General features: G+C 55.6%; 1 protein-coding gene across 1 annotated transcript; it reads right to left on the bottom strand.

The window, feature by feature from the left end:
* Nucleotides 1-7,710: 7,710 nt before the first annotated feature.
* Nucleotides 7,711-8,805, bottom strand: LOC125627395 (beta-1,3-galactosyltransferase 1-like). Its single transcript, XM_048831477.2, has one exon. It carries the CDS (start codon nucleotides 8,803-8,805, stop codon nucleotides 7,711-7,713), a length of 1,095 nt encoding a protein of 364 aa, XP_048687434.2.
* Between the last annotated feature and the right edge of the window lie 5,601 nt (nucleotides 8,806-14,406).

Raw genomic sequence — 14,406 nt, 5'->3', positions numbered from 1 at the left:
CTTTCCTCCTAGCGAGCATGAACTCTGCCGGCCGTGCTTTCCTAAGTACCCATGGACTGGAAGAGGTGACAGATCAAAAGGAAATCAGATCCTGGAGTACTTTTACATAAGAGAACAGCAATTCTTCTCCACCCAGTTATGGAGAATGTGGACACCGAAGAGCACCAGGCTGTCACAAACACTGACTCTTGTCAAAATTAAAAAACCGGTCTACCTCGCCCTTGGCACACGAAAGATTGAGTGGAAGCTGAGAGCCGTCTCAAGCCGGCGTGTCTGAAATGTCTTAGATGAGCACTAGGTGGTGCTGCTGTCCGCCAGGGAACGGGAAGAGCGTTCCTTTGCGACTAGCACTGCAGCATTAAACCCAAAGGCTTTGCCTGTGTTTGTGCAGAAATCGGGTTTGAGCCGACTCCCACCTGTCAGTGTTCATTCCCCCTCCAGCCCCAGCGACCTCTATTCCCTCTCCCTGTCCAGACGCAGCGTGGCATGCAGACTCACCAAGCTTTGACCTCTTCTGGCAGCCAGGTTTGGTCGGTACTGTTAGCAAGACCGTTAGCAATAAGTTTCTCTGAGAAATTCCTCACCCCCAAAAGCGCATCAGTCACTAAGCTAAGGCGCTAGAGAAGATCCCAGAGGAAAGGATGGCAGCCTATGCTGCCTGCCCTTTCTCTGACATGCACATCAATTTCAGTCATCAGTCTGGTGTAGCTTAAATGACTGGCAAGCTTACCCAGCTGCAGACAAGCAGTGTATTGCATCCCGCTGCTGTCAAACGGGATTAACAAATGAGCCAGTAGGTCAGGCAGCTTGGGGAAGGCTGAACTTTGCTGCCTTTAATCATCCTTCGTACAAGGAGTGCTGAGGCAGGCAGCAAACTATGTCAAGGCTCCGCCGGACAGTGACTGGTGTCCCCCCTGCCTCTGGCCAGTCAGGCACCAGCTGGGCAGCTTTGCGCAGCGACCTGTCTAGTGAAGCCAAGGCATCTGCTGTCACAGGTGAAAGGCAGGGAGGGCTGCTGTGCAGTGGTGGGGAATGGGCCGGAGTCTAGCATCAGCAGTTCAGTGCCAGATGGTTGGGCAGGTTAACCTGCAGGGAAGGTTTCAGAGTAGCAGCGGTGTTACTCTGTATCCGCAAAAAGAACAGGAGGACTTGTGACACGTTAGAGACTAAAATTTATTAGAGCATAAGCTTTCGTGGGCTACAGCTCACTTCATCGGATGCATAGAATGGAACATATAGTAAGATATACACATACAGATAAAAAGAAAAGGAGTACTTGTGGCACCTTAGAGACTAACCAATTTATTTGAGCATGAGCTCACGAAAGCTTATGCTCAAATGAATTGGTTAGTCTCTAAGGTGCCACAAGTCCTCCTTTTCTTTTTGCGAATACGGACTAACACGGCTGTTACTCTGAAACATACAGATAAGTTGGAAGTCACCATACAAACTGTGAGAGGCTAATTTAATTAAGAAAAAAGAAAAGGAGGACTTGTGGCACCTTAGAGACTAACCAATTTATTTGAGCATAAGCTTTTGTGAGCTACAGCTCACTTCATCGGATGCATTAATTAAGATAAGCTATGAGCAGGAGAAAAAAACTTTTGTAGTGATAATGAAAATGGCCCATTTAGACCGGGGACAAGGTGTGAGGATACTTAAGGAAATAGATTCAATAAGTGGAATGACCCAGCCACTCCCAGTCTCTCTTCAAACCCAAGTTCATGGGATCTAGTTTGCATATTAATTCAAGCTCAGCAGTTTCTTGGTGGAGTCTGTTTTTGAAGCTTTTTTGTTGCAAAATTGCCACCCTTAAATCTTCTACTGAGTGGCCAGAGAGGTTGAAGTGTTTGCCTACCGTTTTTTGAGTGTTGTGATTCCTGATGTCAGATTTGTGTCCATTCATTCTTTAAGGGAGGCAGTTTTGCAAGAGAAAAGCTTCAAAAACAGACTCCAACCAGAAACTGCTGAGCTTGAATTAATATGCAAACTAGATCCCATTAACTTGGGTTTGAAGGGAGACTGGGAGTGGCTGGGTCATTACACTTATTGAATCTATTTCCTTAAATATCCTCACACCTTGTCCACTGTCTAAATGGGCCATTTTGATTATCACTACAAAAGTTTTTTTCTCCTGCTGATCATAGCTCATCTTAATTAGCCTCTCACAGTTTGTATGGTAACTCCCAACTTCTCTGTGGGTATGTGTATATCTTACTATATGTTCCATTCTATGCAGCCGACGCAGTGAGCTGTAGCCCACAAAAGCTTAAGCTCTAATAAATTTGTTAGTCTCTAAGGTGCCACAAGTCGTCCTGTTCTTTCTGCAGGGAAGTGTGTTTCCCCCTCTGTGGGAAGAAAACTGCCCTGGTGATGTGTAGCTGAGGCTTTCCAGCTTGGTTCTGCTCCAGCCTACCTGTACAGCTGCCCCCTTTCACATCTACAGGCCCAAGAGTCCTGGCTTCGCTGCCCGGGCAAGTGCACGGCTAATAACCCCTTCCTGATGCTGCCGAGCACGGCATCCCTGCAGCGCGTTGATACCTGAATTGCTGTGGGAAAGACTCACAGGAGAGCACGTTGCTGCTGATTTAGATCGTCTGAGCCAGAACCTGCTTAGAAGAGCCAATCAGCTCAAGCCCCCTTGCATCATGCTCTACCTGACAAGGCAAGGTAGGGCTTCATGGGCACTCATGCCAACCCAGCCAGCAGGGTGCCAGTGGGCACCCTGCTCTCTTGCCAGGTGCAGGAGGAAAAGGAACCCCAGTGTGTTACATCTGAGTGTGGGGGTGGGCGGGAATGCAGCACCCACCTTGCTGACCGTGGCACACACAACCCAGGCTAGAAATCAACGGGGCTTTGCCTGTCTGTCAGGGAAGCTGGTGTGTGCTTTAGTGGAAGTGAATCCCCATCTGCTTGGGTGTTTGGGCACAGCCTGCGGGCCCTTGTCTGTCCCTTTTGTCGTTAGATTGACATCTGTCCCCGCTGCCGGTCCTCCTGGGTTTCCAGCCAGGCTGTGGGGGAAGATGCACCAGGGAAGGGTTTAATGCTTAAGCAGGCCTGGGGAGTTCTGTGGGGGAGGAAATGAAAAGGTAGGCATGGGAGGACCCTTCTCCAAGCCATGCAGGTTAAGCCTAAGGATAGGGTGAGGGGGGGAGCTGTTGGGTACGATAGCTTGGGGGAGGGCTGACTTTCACAGGCAATGAGCTAGATCTGGCATAAAAGTGAAAGCGGCCTCTGACCGCCAGAAGCTGGGAGTGGCCCTGTTCTGTTCACCTGGCATTGGCTGCTGTGGGAAGACAGGGTACTGTGCTGGATGGACTGGTTGGTCTGACCCTGGGGGGCTGTTTTTAGGACGGGATATTCGTGGGGAATTCTGGGAAACCAATTAGAGAGGGAGGGAGAAAGTGGGGAAATAGCCCCATGTCTTGGGGGAGGGAAGGCTGCACCCAGCCATACTAGGCTGTAGCTGGCTTGTGGGGCTGGGGGGGATGTATTGAGCATTTTCTGTAAATCTGCACAGGCTTTGCTAGCTGTATATTCATGGAAATGTGTCCCTTGCTGAAACCAGGCAGCTCGCTTCAAAGGGCCCGGTGCTAAAGCAGATGAAGGGAGGGTGGCTGCAGTAAGCTATTCACTGCATTGAACGGAGCTGGCTTTTGCATGAGATTTGCATCACAGGCTGCACTTGTGTGTGGTCGTTCCAGGTCACAGGGCCCTTTTCCCAAGGCTTGGGGCGATAACCCTGGTGTTCCCGCTGGGTTCTGGCATGGCAGATGGCAGTCTACCTACTTAAACACCTCCTGACGGTTTCAGTTAGCACCACCTAGCTCTTATCAGTAGATCTCAAAGCACTTGGGAAAGGAGGTCAGTATCAGCATCCCCATTGTACGGATGGGGAAACTGAGGCACAGAGAGGGAACATGGTTTGCCTGAGGTCACCCAGCAGGCCAGGGGCTGAGCTGAGACTAGAGTCCAGGTTCTGAGTCCTCAGTCTCCAATCCATGGTTGTCACAGGATTCTCCCTCTCTTCTAAACGGCCACGCAGTTCTCAGTGAGTTGCTGCATCCCACCCTGGATGCTGTTTCTGGGTGTCCTTTGGCAGAAATGCCAGCCTAGAAATGCAAAGAATTATTAACAAACCTGGGACTGAAGCCTGGTTTTAGCAGTGACACAAAGTAAAAACTATCTGACCAGGGTACTTTTTTGAAACTGCTGCTTTTACACTTACTCCACTAAAATCAGAGCTCTCGGACGTGCCCTGGAGGGGCTGCCTGGTGGGCCAGCTACCCTCATTAGATATTCATTCAGCATAGCAGTCTCCTGCCGTGTGGTTTTGCATATTTGCAAATCTACTCATGCCCCAAAAGGCCACTCAAGGTTATGTATCGGTCACTGCGCCAATTCCCCCTGGTGTGAAGAATTAATCATGCAGTTGGTACGTGGACAGTGCACAAGTGTCCTTTCAGTGATGGTCTGACGGTGCGGAGAGGGGGCAGCGCTGCATTCACTTGCTTCCCCAGGCCCCACCATTGAATGGACTTGGCCCTTGGCTGGCACACAGCAGCAACCACAAGTTGACTTTTGCCCTTGGCAGTTTGTTTCCTAGGACACCCTGACTCTCAGCTGTGATGCTGCATGACATTAGAACAAAGCAAAGTTAAACCCAGCGACGGCCGCTGTTTTCATCGTGCTTGGAGACAACGGCATTGTAAGCAGGGCCTGCGGTGGATAGCGGACACCTGTCTCCACCATGGATTTGAGCTGTGTTTGTAATGAGTCAGTGGCATGGTTGGCTGGGGATGCAGTTAAGCCAGGGGCTGAAGTGTGCGAGACCTCAGCACCAGATTTGCATCTCATTAGAGTTTTTCCTCTTCTTCGTTGGTATGGAGCACGTGGGGCCAGATTGGGAGAGGTTGCTATTAGCCTCAGTCAGCTTAGCAAGGGAGGGGGTGGGGGTCTCCATTATTTGGGGACTTGAAATGGGGAATGGAGGCTGCTTTCTCAACCACGTGACGGGGCGGCTGCTGGAATCACGGGGCGTGGCTCTCGGCAGCATGTCAGGCTACATCGAGCCTGGTCCCTCCTGGCCTTCAAATCTCTGAATCTAGGATCTTCCTGAAAATCAAAGGCTCTGAATTGAGGCCGGAATGAAAAGCAGGGGTCGGGCTTGAGAGCTGAGCCCACCTCCAGCTCGATTTGCACCTGCCTCCATGCCCCCTGCCCTTACCCCACGCGAAGGGGAGCCTGGACCTTTCTGCTCAATGCTGGCTCACATGGTAATGAGAGTGGCAGAGGGGCTACCTTGCAAGGATCTGCTCCTCTCGAGGAAGTCCCCGGAGCTGGCCTGTAGCCGGAGCCCCCTCCAGCAGGGTCAGGGTGATTTTGCAGATACAGATATTTTCCCGTTAGCTGCTTTCTTTATCTCAGCCCCATCTCCCAGTTCCGAGCAGCAGGGAGTCGTAGGGGGGACCCAGCATGCACCACACAGTCTTTGTCCCTGTGCATTCGAGGGTAGCAGGTCGTGCCTTACCCACTACCAGCCCAGCATTGTCGAGGTGATGCCACTGGTCTCCATGGGGACAGGGGATGGGGTGGGGAGGGTGCTATGGCAACCAGCTGGCACAGGGGAGAAGGGAAGAGGAGTTGCCTAGCAACAGAGGAAGTGCCAGGATGTTCTGATCTAACCAGCCTTGATGTTTGGGGGGTGGGGGGAGAAGTGAAGGTGCCCATGCTGTCCTGGGGGTGGTGAGGATGAATTATCTAATGTCTGCAAACAGCTTTGGCCAGCAGGGAGAAACGGGGGGAGGAGTACTGGGAAGGGGGGCGCTGGGAGCTGAGAGCAGTGCCTTTGGGCAGAGGGGTTACCTGCCCCACTGGAGCAGCAGCCAGGCTGCAGTGCCCAGCTAGGGAGGGGCGCCCAGGGCCGAGATGTTGGCTGCAGGTCAGCGAGTCTCAGGCACTTGGGCTGGGTTTATCCCAGGAGGAATTGGGGGCTTGTTTTACTCTTAGGAGGGCAGCTCCCCTCCCTTGGCCCAGGTTTCCGGCTGGTTGGCACCCGAGGTTCTGGAATGACTCCGGGCTCCGTCCCACCCGCACACGCCCAGCGAAACTCCCGGCCTGTACCAGGGGGGTCGGCAGCTTGCTAGTCAATGGGACGTGGATGCATCGCCCGGCTGGGGGGCAGGGACCAGGACGGAACAGATGCCGCTCGCTGGCACCTGTCGGGTACTGCATTGTCACCAGGCCCCTGCTCGCACGCCCCCTTTTTAAACACCCGACTCTTACCTAGACACAAAGGGGATTGCTGCAGGGTTCTCCGGGTACCTTGGGCCCACCTCTGGCTCCAGCCCAATTAAACGGCTGCAGGTGCCATTTTCATCATGAGTTGCAACAACATCTCGGTATTTGTCTCCTCCAGAGTATTTGCTGTCTCCATTGGGGCCCGGTAGGTTGGTCAGTGGGTGGACTCTGCCCAGTCAAACATGGGAGCGTTTCTGCCCAGACCAGCCAACCGGTGTGCGTGTGTGTAACACCCAGGCCTGCAATTGTGGATGGCTACTAGCAGCTGGCAGCATGCCAGGCCCTGTTTTTCTATTGCAGGGACTGTTTGTTGCAGCATCTGGCTTTGTAGCAAAGAGCTTCCCCGCCCACCCCCATTCCTCCAGGCCCCCCGCTGCAGTTGGCCCCTTACACCTCCACACCACCTGGGGTTGGCTGCAGCTGCTCCTCCCTGGCGAAAGCCCTAGGTCAGCCGCCTTCGGTGTCCAGCACTCCACTGACTCATCCCAGCTGGAGCCCCGGGCCCCTTCTGGGTTTTCCATAGCACAGGAAGGGCCGGATTCACCCACCCAGGGATGTTCAGGCCCCGCCAACGAAGGCTTTAGTAGCTCTAGCAGCAGCGGAGGGCAGGGATCGTGTTAACCACGCTTTCAGAAGGAACCAGCCAGGAGCAGGGGAAGTTGGCAAGGAAGAGAAATGAAGCGGCTGGAGGACGCAGTCCGACTGGCCCTTAGCCAGCCCGTTTATTACAAATGTAGCGATCTATAATTTAATACAAAGCCTGAACCAGCCCGGCAATAAAGCCAGGCCCTGGGCATGGGAACCCTGTGTCCCCTGGTAGCCACGGGGAAAGGGGGGGGCGCTGCTTGTTGTCTGGGCAAAGGCATAGAGACATTTCAGGATAAGGCACCCCCCCGTGCAGTGCTGGGGGGGGGGGGGCTTATTCGCTGGGGTCCAGCTGAGAGCCCTGAGATTATGCAGCCGAAGAGGCCTGAGCAATTGCCCAAGTGCCAGAGTTTCTGGCCAAAGTGTCTGAGGTTCGGCCGGTGGGGTGGGGTGGGGGTGGATGGCGGTCAGGGAGCATGAGCAAGGTGGATGGCGGTGTGATGTATGTGTGACAGATGTACGGTTGCTGAGTGAGGTATAGAGCGGGGGGGTGTATATGAGGGTGTATACCCTGGTGTGGGGTGTGTGTACATTGGGGAGGGTGTACACAGTAGCGTGCGTGCATGTGTGTGTGTGAACACTGGGGGTATATACACGGGGGGGGGTGCATTGGAGTGTGTGTGTGTGTGTGTGTTGACACTGGGGGGTGTACACAGCGGCGAGTGTGCGCACACACTGGGCTGTCAGCCTGGGCAAGGCACCATGCGCAAGCCTGCGTCCCTGCCCGTGTGTCCCCGCACACGTCCCGGCTCCTTCCCCATCCCTCTAGCTGGGGCAGGTCTTGTTCCCGCCCTGGAAGTCCGGCCAGACCCTCAGCAGGTCCGTGGGCCCGTACTGATGCACCAGCACCAGCCTGGAGAACCGGCACTTCTCGTACTCCAGCCAGAAGACGTTGAAGAGGCCCCAGGGGCTGTTGGTCACGCTGATGCCCAGCTTGTACAAACAGATCCCCAGGAACGCATCCTCCATGTTGATGACCCGGAGGGTCTGGGCCGCCCCGTACACCTTCTTGGCAAGGTCTCCAGAGAGCACGTAGCCAGCACCCCCGCAGTAGGGGGGGTAGGTGTCGTTGGGGTACACCTCCCGGGGCACGTACCACTTGTACGCCTTGCTCCGCAGCGGCCCCGTGTTCCTGTAGATGTGCCCCGTCATGAAGTCCTTCTTGGGCGGCAGCTGGGGCTGCAGCAGCTGCCGGACGAGGAAGCCCACGTTGAGGAAGATGTCGCTGTCGGCCTTCATCACGTAACTGGCATTGGAGCAGTGCCTGCTCACCCACTCCATGCCCATCAGCGTCTTGAGGGTCAGGTTGTTGTAGGTGTCCAGGAAGTCCTGCTGGATGATGTCGCGATGCAGGGCGCTCTCCTCCTCCAGCAGCCGCTGCAGCGGGGAGCCGTAGCGCGGGTGGACCCCGGTCAGGAAGATCCGCACCATGGAGACCCCGGGCACGGCGCGCTCGTTGCCCCAGGTCTGGCGGATGGCGTTCCTCACCATGATGTCCTTGGGCTCCGTCGCCACCAGCAGCACCAGGAAGGGCGCCCGCTCCCGGCACTTGTCCGGCTCGTTCAGGAGGAAGCGGTAGCCATAGGGGTAGACGACCTGCAGCGGGTGCCTGGTGGTCGCTGGCGGGCGGCTGGGCACGGGCACAGGCATGGAGTCCCCAGCTCTCTCCTCCTCTGTGCCTCGCCACTGGAAGGTGGGGCTGCCCTGGCGCTTCTCTGCAGAGACAGGCTCACCCCGGAGTGCACCCAGGAACCCCAGCTGCAGGGTCCCAGGGGCGTCCTGGCGGATGATGACAACCAACAGGAAGAGGAAGGCGGAGAAACAGACCAAGAGCTGCTTGCGCAGGAAGCCAGCCCCCATGCTGGCAGAGATCTCAAGGACGGGACAGCCTCAGCGGGGCAGAGTCGGTGCCTCTTCTGCTTCGTTCCAGCGCAGACCTAGAGAGAGGGAGGCCCCAGCTGCATTAGAGCGAGAGCAGCCAGGAGGCACAGGGAGCAAGCCCAGCCTCCTGGGGCTGTGACCATCTGCCAGGCGGGTCTGCTCCTGGATGGAAGACCGCCGTGTGCTGCAGGGGACAGGGTGCATGCCACTCAGTCAGCTGCCCCCAGTGCCCCAGCCTGGCACTAGGGGGCGCTGTGCTGCAGGGACGGGGGGCTCAGTAGGGGGCTCTCTCCCCTGGCAGTCAGTACTGACCCCAGTGCCCCAGCCTGGCACTAGGGGGCGCTGTGCTGCAGGGACGGGGGTGGGGGTTCAGTAGGGGGCGCTCTCCCCTCTGAATTGGCAGCTTAATTCTAAGTGGGTGAGACATTAGAAACAAGGCCCTCTGGCCCTTCTACCTGGCTTACGCTGCTAACACCTGCCTCATTCCGTTTTCCTTCCCTAAAGCCCCTTTGCAACTGCAGCAGGAGACACCGTCCGTCCATTATGTCCCCCAACACCCGCCATAAACTGCCGTGCGGTGTTGCCATTTGGCTGTTGCGCACACGGGCTGCTCCATCGGTGGCCGGTGAGCAGCGTTTCCTGTCTCTCCCACAGTGACCAACACCAACTCATACTCCGCACACGCCAGGGGCTGGAAAACACCCCGGGGGGTGGGGAGGCTCCTGGTCTCTGGGACGCAGGAGCTGGGAGAGACCAAGCTGGGATATTGTGAGACCAAACCAGCCGGCCCCATGCGCCTCTGGACAGGCTGCTCTTTGCAGCCAGCCCCCCTCCTCTGGTAGCTCCATGAGTCACACACACACACACACCCCCGAACCCGCTGCCTCCAGCCGGCCCAGCATCCTGGAACTTTGATTCTCAGATTGCGAGAGATCTGGGAGTGGCAGGGCCACGCTTGGCCTGGTGAGTCCAGCAGCTTCTGGGCCTGTGCCCAGAGCAATCACAGGGAGCCTGGAGTGGAGATTAGCAGCAGGACACCTCAGCCAAGTGTAAACAGCTGGGTGGGGTGGGGAGTGGCCAGCGCTTGCCGGGCCGCTCTGCAGTTGAAGCCTGTTGGCTGATGTATTTAATCTTCTGTCTCCCCAAAGTTGCTTGGGAATGCAACAGGATCAAGGCAGTGGGGAGAAGTTGGGAGGTGGGATCCAGGATGTCTTGGTTTTCTCCCAGCTCTGGGAGGGGAGTGGGGTCTAGCGGTTAGAGCAGGAGAGACTGGGAGCCAGGACTCCTGGGTTCTCTCCCAGCTCTGGGAGGGGAGTGGGGTCAAACGATTAGAGCAGGAGGGGCTGGGAGCCTGGACTCCTGGGTTCTCTCCCTAGCTCTGCTGTTCACTAACTAGGTGAGCAGGGGTAAGTCCCTTCCCTTCTCTGAGTAACAGCCGTGTTAGTCTGTATTTGCAAAAAGAAAAGGAGGACTTGTGGCACCTTAGAGACTAACCAATTTATTTGAGCAGAAGCTTTCGTGAGCTACAGCTCACTTCATCGGATGCATACTGTGGAAAACACAGAAGACGTTTTTATACACACAAACCATGAAAAAATGGGTGATTATCACTACAAAAGGTTTTCTCTCCCCCCACCCCACTCTCCTGCTGGAAATAGCTTATCTAAAGTGATCACTCTCCTTACAATAAGAAAAGGAGTACTTGTGGCACCTTAGAGACTGACCAATTTATTTGAGCATAAGCTTTCGTGAGCTGTGTTGGGTCATCCTTCAGGAACACTCTCAGAAATCTTGGGAGACAGGCCAGTCCTTGCCTACAGACAGCCCCCCAACCTGAAGCGAACACTCACCAGCAACCACATACCACACAACAGAACGACTAACCCAGGAACCTATCCTTGCAACAAAGCCCGTTGCCAACTTTGCCCACATATCTATTCAGGGGACACCATCACAGGGTCTAATCACATCAGCCACACGATCAGAGGCTCGTTCACCTGCACGTCCACCAATGTGATCTATGCCATCATGTGCCAGCAATGCCCCTCTGCCATGTACATCGGTCAAACTGGACAGTCTCTACGTAAAAGAATAAATGGACACAAATCAGATGTCAAGAATTATAACATTCATAAACCAGTCGGAGAACACTTCAATCTCTCTGGTCACGCGATTACAGACATGAAAGTTGCGATATTACAACAGAAAAACTTCAAAACCAGACTCCAGCGAGAGACTGCTGAATTGGAATTCCTTTGCAAATTGGATACAATGAACTTAGGCTTGAATAGAGACTGGGAGTGGCTAAGTCATTATGCAAGGTAACCTATTTCCCCTTGTTTTTTCCTATCCCCCCCCCCCCCCCGCCCTCCTTCCTCAGACATTCTTGTTAAACCCTGGATTTGTGCTGGAAATGGCCCACCTTGATTATCATACACATTGTAAGGAGAGTGATCACTTTAGAGACGCTATTACCAGGAGGAGAGTGGGGTGGGGGGAGAGAAAACCTTTTGTAGTGGTAAACACCCATTTTTTCATGGTTTGTGTGTATAAAAACGTCTTCTGTGTTTTCCACGGTATGCATCCGATGAAGTGAGCTGTAGCTCACGAAAGCTTCTGCTCAAATAAATTGATTAGTCTCTGAGGTGCCCCAAGTCCTCCTTTTCTTCTTCCTTTCTCTGGGTCTGTTTGGCTAGCAGCCCAGTGGGGATGGCTCCTGTATGCCACGGGTATGCAAAGTGGCAGCTAGCTAGCCTGCCCGAGGCAGCCTGGAAGTAGAGATCTTCTCGGGGCAGGGGAAGGCAAACAAGGAGAGTCTCTGCCTCTCCCACTGGCCCCTCCCCGCCGGCTGCAGGGCGGCATTCCTGGGGCCCTGCGGTATTTCCTCCACGGCGGGATGCCTTTGACAGCAGTGCTGTTCCAGCACAAACTGGTTGTAAGAGCTGGTGCCAAGGGGAGCTGCCAGAGCCGGGAGCCCGTGGGAGTCCCGGCCCAGCAGAGGATCCTGGGGGAAAGAAGTTCACAGCCCCATGAACCTGTCCCCCGCAAGGCCCTTGTGTACATTGGGTGTAAAGTGCTGTGCGGACAGAGGAAGGATGGGCCTGTGGTTGGGGCTCTAGCTTAGCACTTGGGAGACCGGTGGCAAGTCCCTGCTCTGCCATGGCATTCCTGGGTGACTCTGTGCCTCAGTTTCCACCTGTGTGTGATGCCCTGCCTCTCACGGGGTGTGTGTGTGTGTGTGTGTGTGAGGATCAAGGCACTGCAGATTTGACTCCGCTACTCAGCTGTTGGGGGGACGGACAGAGATTTCCCCTCTAGTGGCTGCTCTGCATACAGGATAACAGCCCACTACTGCCACTTGCTAACAGAGCTGCTGCTTTAGCACAATCCGGAGAGGCTTGTGCTGTGGACTTGAGGTCACAGGGCTGAACCCCCCTGGAAATTATTAGAGTTATTTATTATATCACTAGGATGGTAGCACTGAAAGGCCGCAACCAAGATCCGGGCCCCGTCGTGCCAGGCGCTGCACAGATACAATGAGAGACAGTCTAAATAGACATGCGTGGGGACAGGAACCAGAGACAGTAAACAGGCCACGGTCACACAGCAGGGCAGTGCAGAGCTGGGGACACAACCCAGGAGTCCTGGTTCCCAGGTCTCCCCTGCTCTAACCACTAGACCCCACTCCCCTCCCAGAGCCAGGGAGAGAACCCAGGAGTCCTGGCTCCCCCTCCAGTGCCCCACCCACTCTGCCCCCTTCCTACCAAGCAGGTGTGTAGGAGGAAATCGATTTACCTCCCCACAGCAAAGAGGGGGCCTCCAGTCAGACTTGCCAGGGAACAAGGAATTTGGGGGTCAGGAACTGGGAAAAGGGGGTGACAGGAAAGGGCCAGGCCTGTCCAGGTTGGGGGCTGGGTCCCCGCTGGCTGTAGGTTGGCTCATTCCCCGCTCTCCCCATAGCTGGCGTTGGCTGCTGGGCCTCTGGTGAGCCGGGGCCGCTGGGCAATGGAGGGGATGGCTGAGCGGGCTCGTGCCCAGGTACATGGCGCCTCCTGGGAGAAGGGGATACATCGAGATGGGTCTGTGGGTTTCCGGGTCTAGTGATGCTCACGAGTTTTTCTTTCTTATGGCTGAGCCCACCGGGGGCAGTCCCTGGGCACAGGCCAGGCCCTGGGCTGCAGGGGAATGCAGAGGGGAACACGCCTGCAGGATCAGGCCCAGCGCCTGCCCTCCCAGTGGCTCAGCCTGGGCCCCGTAGGGGTCAGGAGACCCTGGGCGCTCCAGAGCAGGTGCCGCAAAGGGGACATGGCAGCACCACAGCCAGCAGACAGGAAGACGGCAGAAAGAAGAAGCTGCTGCCGATTTGCCACCACGGCCGGAGGAACTGCTGCCCCACACACCTGCTTGGAACGCTGGGCAGGGTGAGGCCCTGCTTGCATTGCTGCTGCCTGGAATCCTAGAAGGGACCTCAGGACATACCTAGTCCAAACCCCTGCTCAAAGCAGGACCAAACCCCAATTTTTGGCCCAGATCCCTAATTGGCCCCCTCAAGGATTGAACTCACAACCCTGGGTTTAGCAGGGCAATGCTCAAACCACTGAGCTATCCCTCCCCCTGGTGCCACCGTCAGTCGAAAGCCAAAGGCCTCCTGACGTAATGCCCAGACTGTTAAAACCAGGCCTGGGAAACGAGGGCAGCACGGGACCAGAACTCAATGGGCCCAAATTGGTGGGCTGAAAATGAGGCCTAAGGTGTGGCCAAAGTCATGGGAGGACGGGCTGCTCTGCCCCCGGCCCGCCTGGGGGTCTCACCATTGGACCTTCGCTGTCCTGATCCCAAGAGATGTGCTGAGCAGAGCAGGCCAGAGCAGGCGACCCAGAGGACACCTCCATCTCTAGGCTGGATCCCAACCACCGCCTGGCATATGAGCCCTTCCCACCCCTCGGGTGGCCTTTTCCTTCCGCACCTTCTAGTTCCCCTTTCCCACTGCTCTCCTTGGGCCTTTGGGTTGCTACGGGTCTTGTTCGATAGCGATTTTGCAACATTGCAGTGAGCCTGTGACCGCAAAGAGTCAGATAAAGCACCACCCAAAGCAGCCTGACACAGGTCTGTGTTTGCTAGGTCTTGGCATGGCTGCCCAGCCCGTGTGCCAGGCTGGTGTTTATCCAGTAATGAGGTGACAAGGAAAAGTTAACGTCAAAGACAACGAACACTGCGGTTCCTGTTCCTTCTTCCCCCTCTGGCTTGTGTTTCTCTGATTTTGTCATCTAGGAACCGCAGCAACACCTGCTCCAGCCCCGCTCAGCCCGTCTCTGTCCCCCAACCAGGCCAGGCTTTAATACCACCCCAGAAGGTCCAAGAGCGGGGCTTTAAACCCCTCCCCAGCTGGGGGCCCGGGGACCCAGGGCTGTTGTTCAAATGAAAACCTTACTTAATACTCTACATTTCAAATGCTTTAACCACCCCTCCCCCCGGCTCCCCCCCACCAGCTTTTCGGTATTGTTAATAAAAGGCTCCAAGGCTCTTTGCTGGTGGGTTTGCCATGTACTGAGCAGAGTCTCCGGCTCCCAAACCCCACCC

Source organism: Caretta caretta, chromosome 20 (assembly GCF_965140235.1).
Source record: "Caretta caretta isolate rCarCar2 chromosome 20, rCarCar1.hap1, whole genome shotgun sequence".
NCBI classification, from domain to species: Eukaryota; Metazoa; Chordata; order Testudines; family Cheloniidae; genus Caretta; species Caretta caretta.
This window is presented reverse-complemented; position numbering and strand designations above follow the sequence as displayed.

Excerpts from the sequence above, each read along its gene's own strand:
- LOC125627395 (XM_048831477.2), bottom strand. The coding sequence starts at position 8,805 with ATGGGGGCTGGCTTCCTGCGCAAGCAGCTCTTGGTCTGTTTCTCCGCC.